Genomic DNA, 303 nt, shown 5'->3' with positions numbered 1-303 from the left:
AGCCGGGCGGGAAGGGGCGGCGAGCGCCCGGCGGGCTTCCAGCCGAGAGCCAGGCTGCTCCCCAGCCACCCACCTGGCCGATGCAGGCGGACGGGCAAAGACCTCAGCAAACTTTGCCAAATCTTGTCATATATACATATATATACGCGTATATATACGCGTATAAGCGGTGCGTGCAATAGCCGTAGCCAGCCCGCGCATACGCGGGAGACTCAAAGGCTTCCACCTCCCCACCACCCCCCGAAAAAAATAATAATAATAATAATAAAAAAAATTAAAATCCGAGGGCAAGAAGAAGGATGG

The 303-nt window shown here is 54.1% G+C and overlaps 1 protein-coding gene across 1 annotated transcript in view; it reads right to left on the bottom strand.

The window, feature by feature from the left end:
- Positions 1–201, bottom strand: part of MYC (MYC proto-oncogene, bHLH transcription factor) — a 3,839-nt gene extending 3,638 nt beyond the window's left edge. Inside the window, exon 1 of the mRNA XM_009647959.2 lies at positions 159–201. Coding sequence (XP_009646254.1) covers positions 159–201 — 43 coding nt within the window. The remainder of the gene's footprint in view (positions 1–158) is intronic.
- Between the last annotated feature and the right edge of the window lie 102 nt (positions 202–303).

Source organism: Egretta garzetta, unplaced genomic scaffold (assembly GCF_000687185.1).
Source record: "Egretta garzetta isolate BGI_Z169 unplaced genomic scaffold, ASM68718v1 scaffold50, whole genome shotgun sequence".
Lineage (NCBI taxonomy): Eukaryota > Metazoa > Chordata > Aves > Pelecaniformes > Ardeidae > Egretta > Egretta garzetta.
The sequence above is the reverse complement of the archived record's forward strand: the minus strand, read 5'-3'. Positions and strand labels throughout refer to the sequence as shown.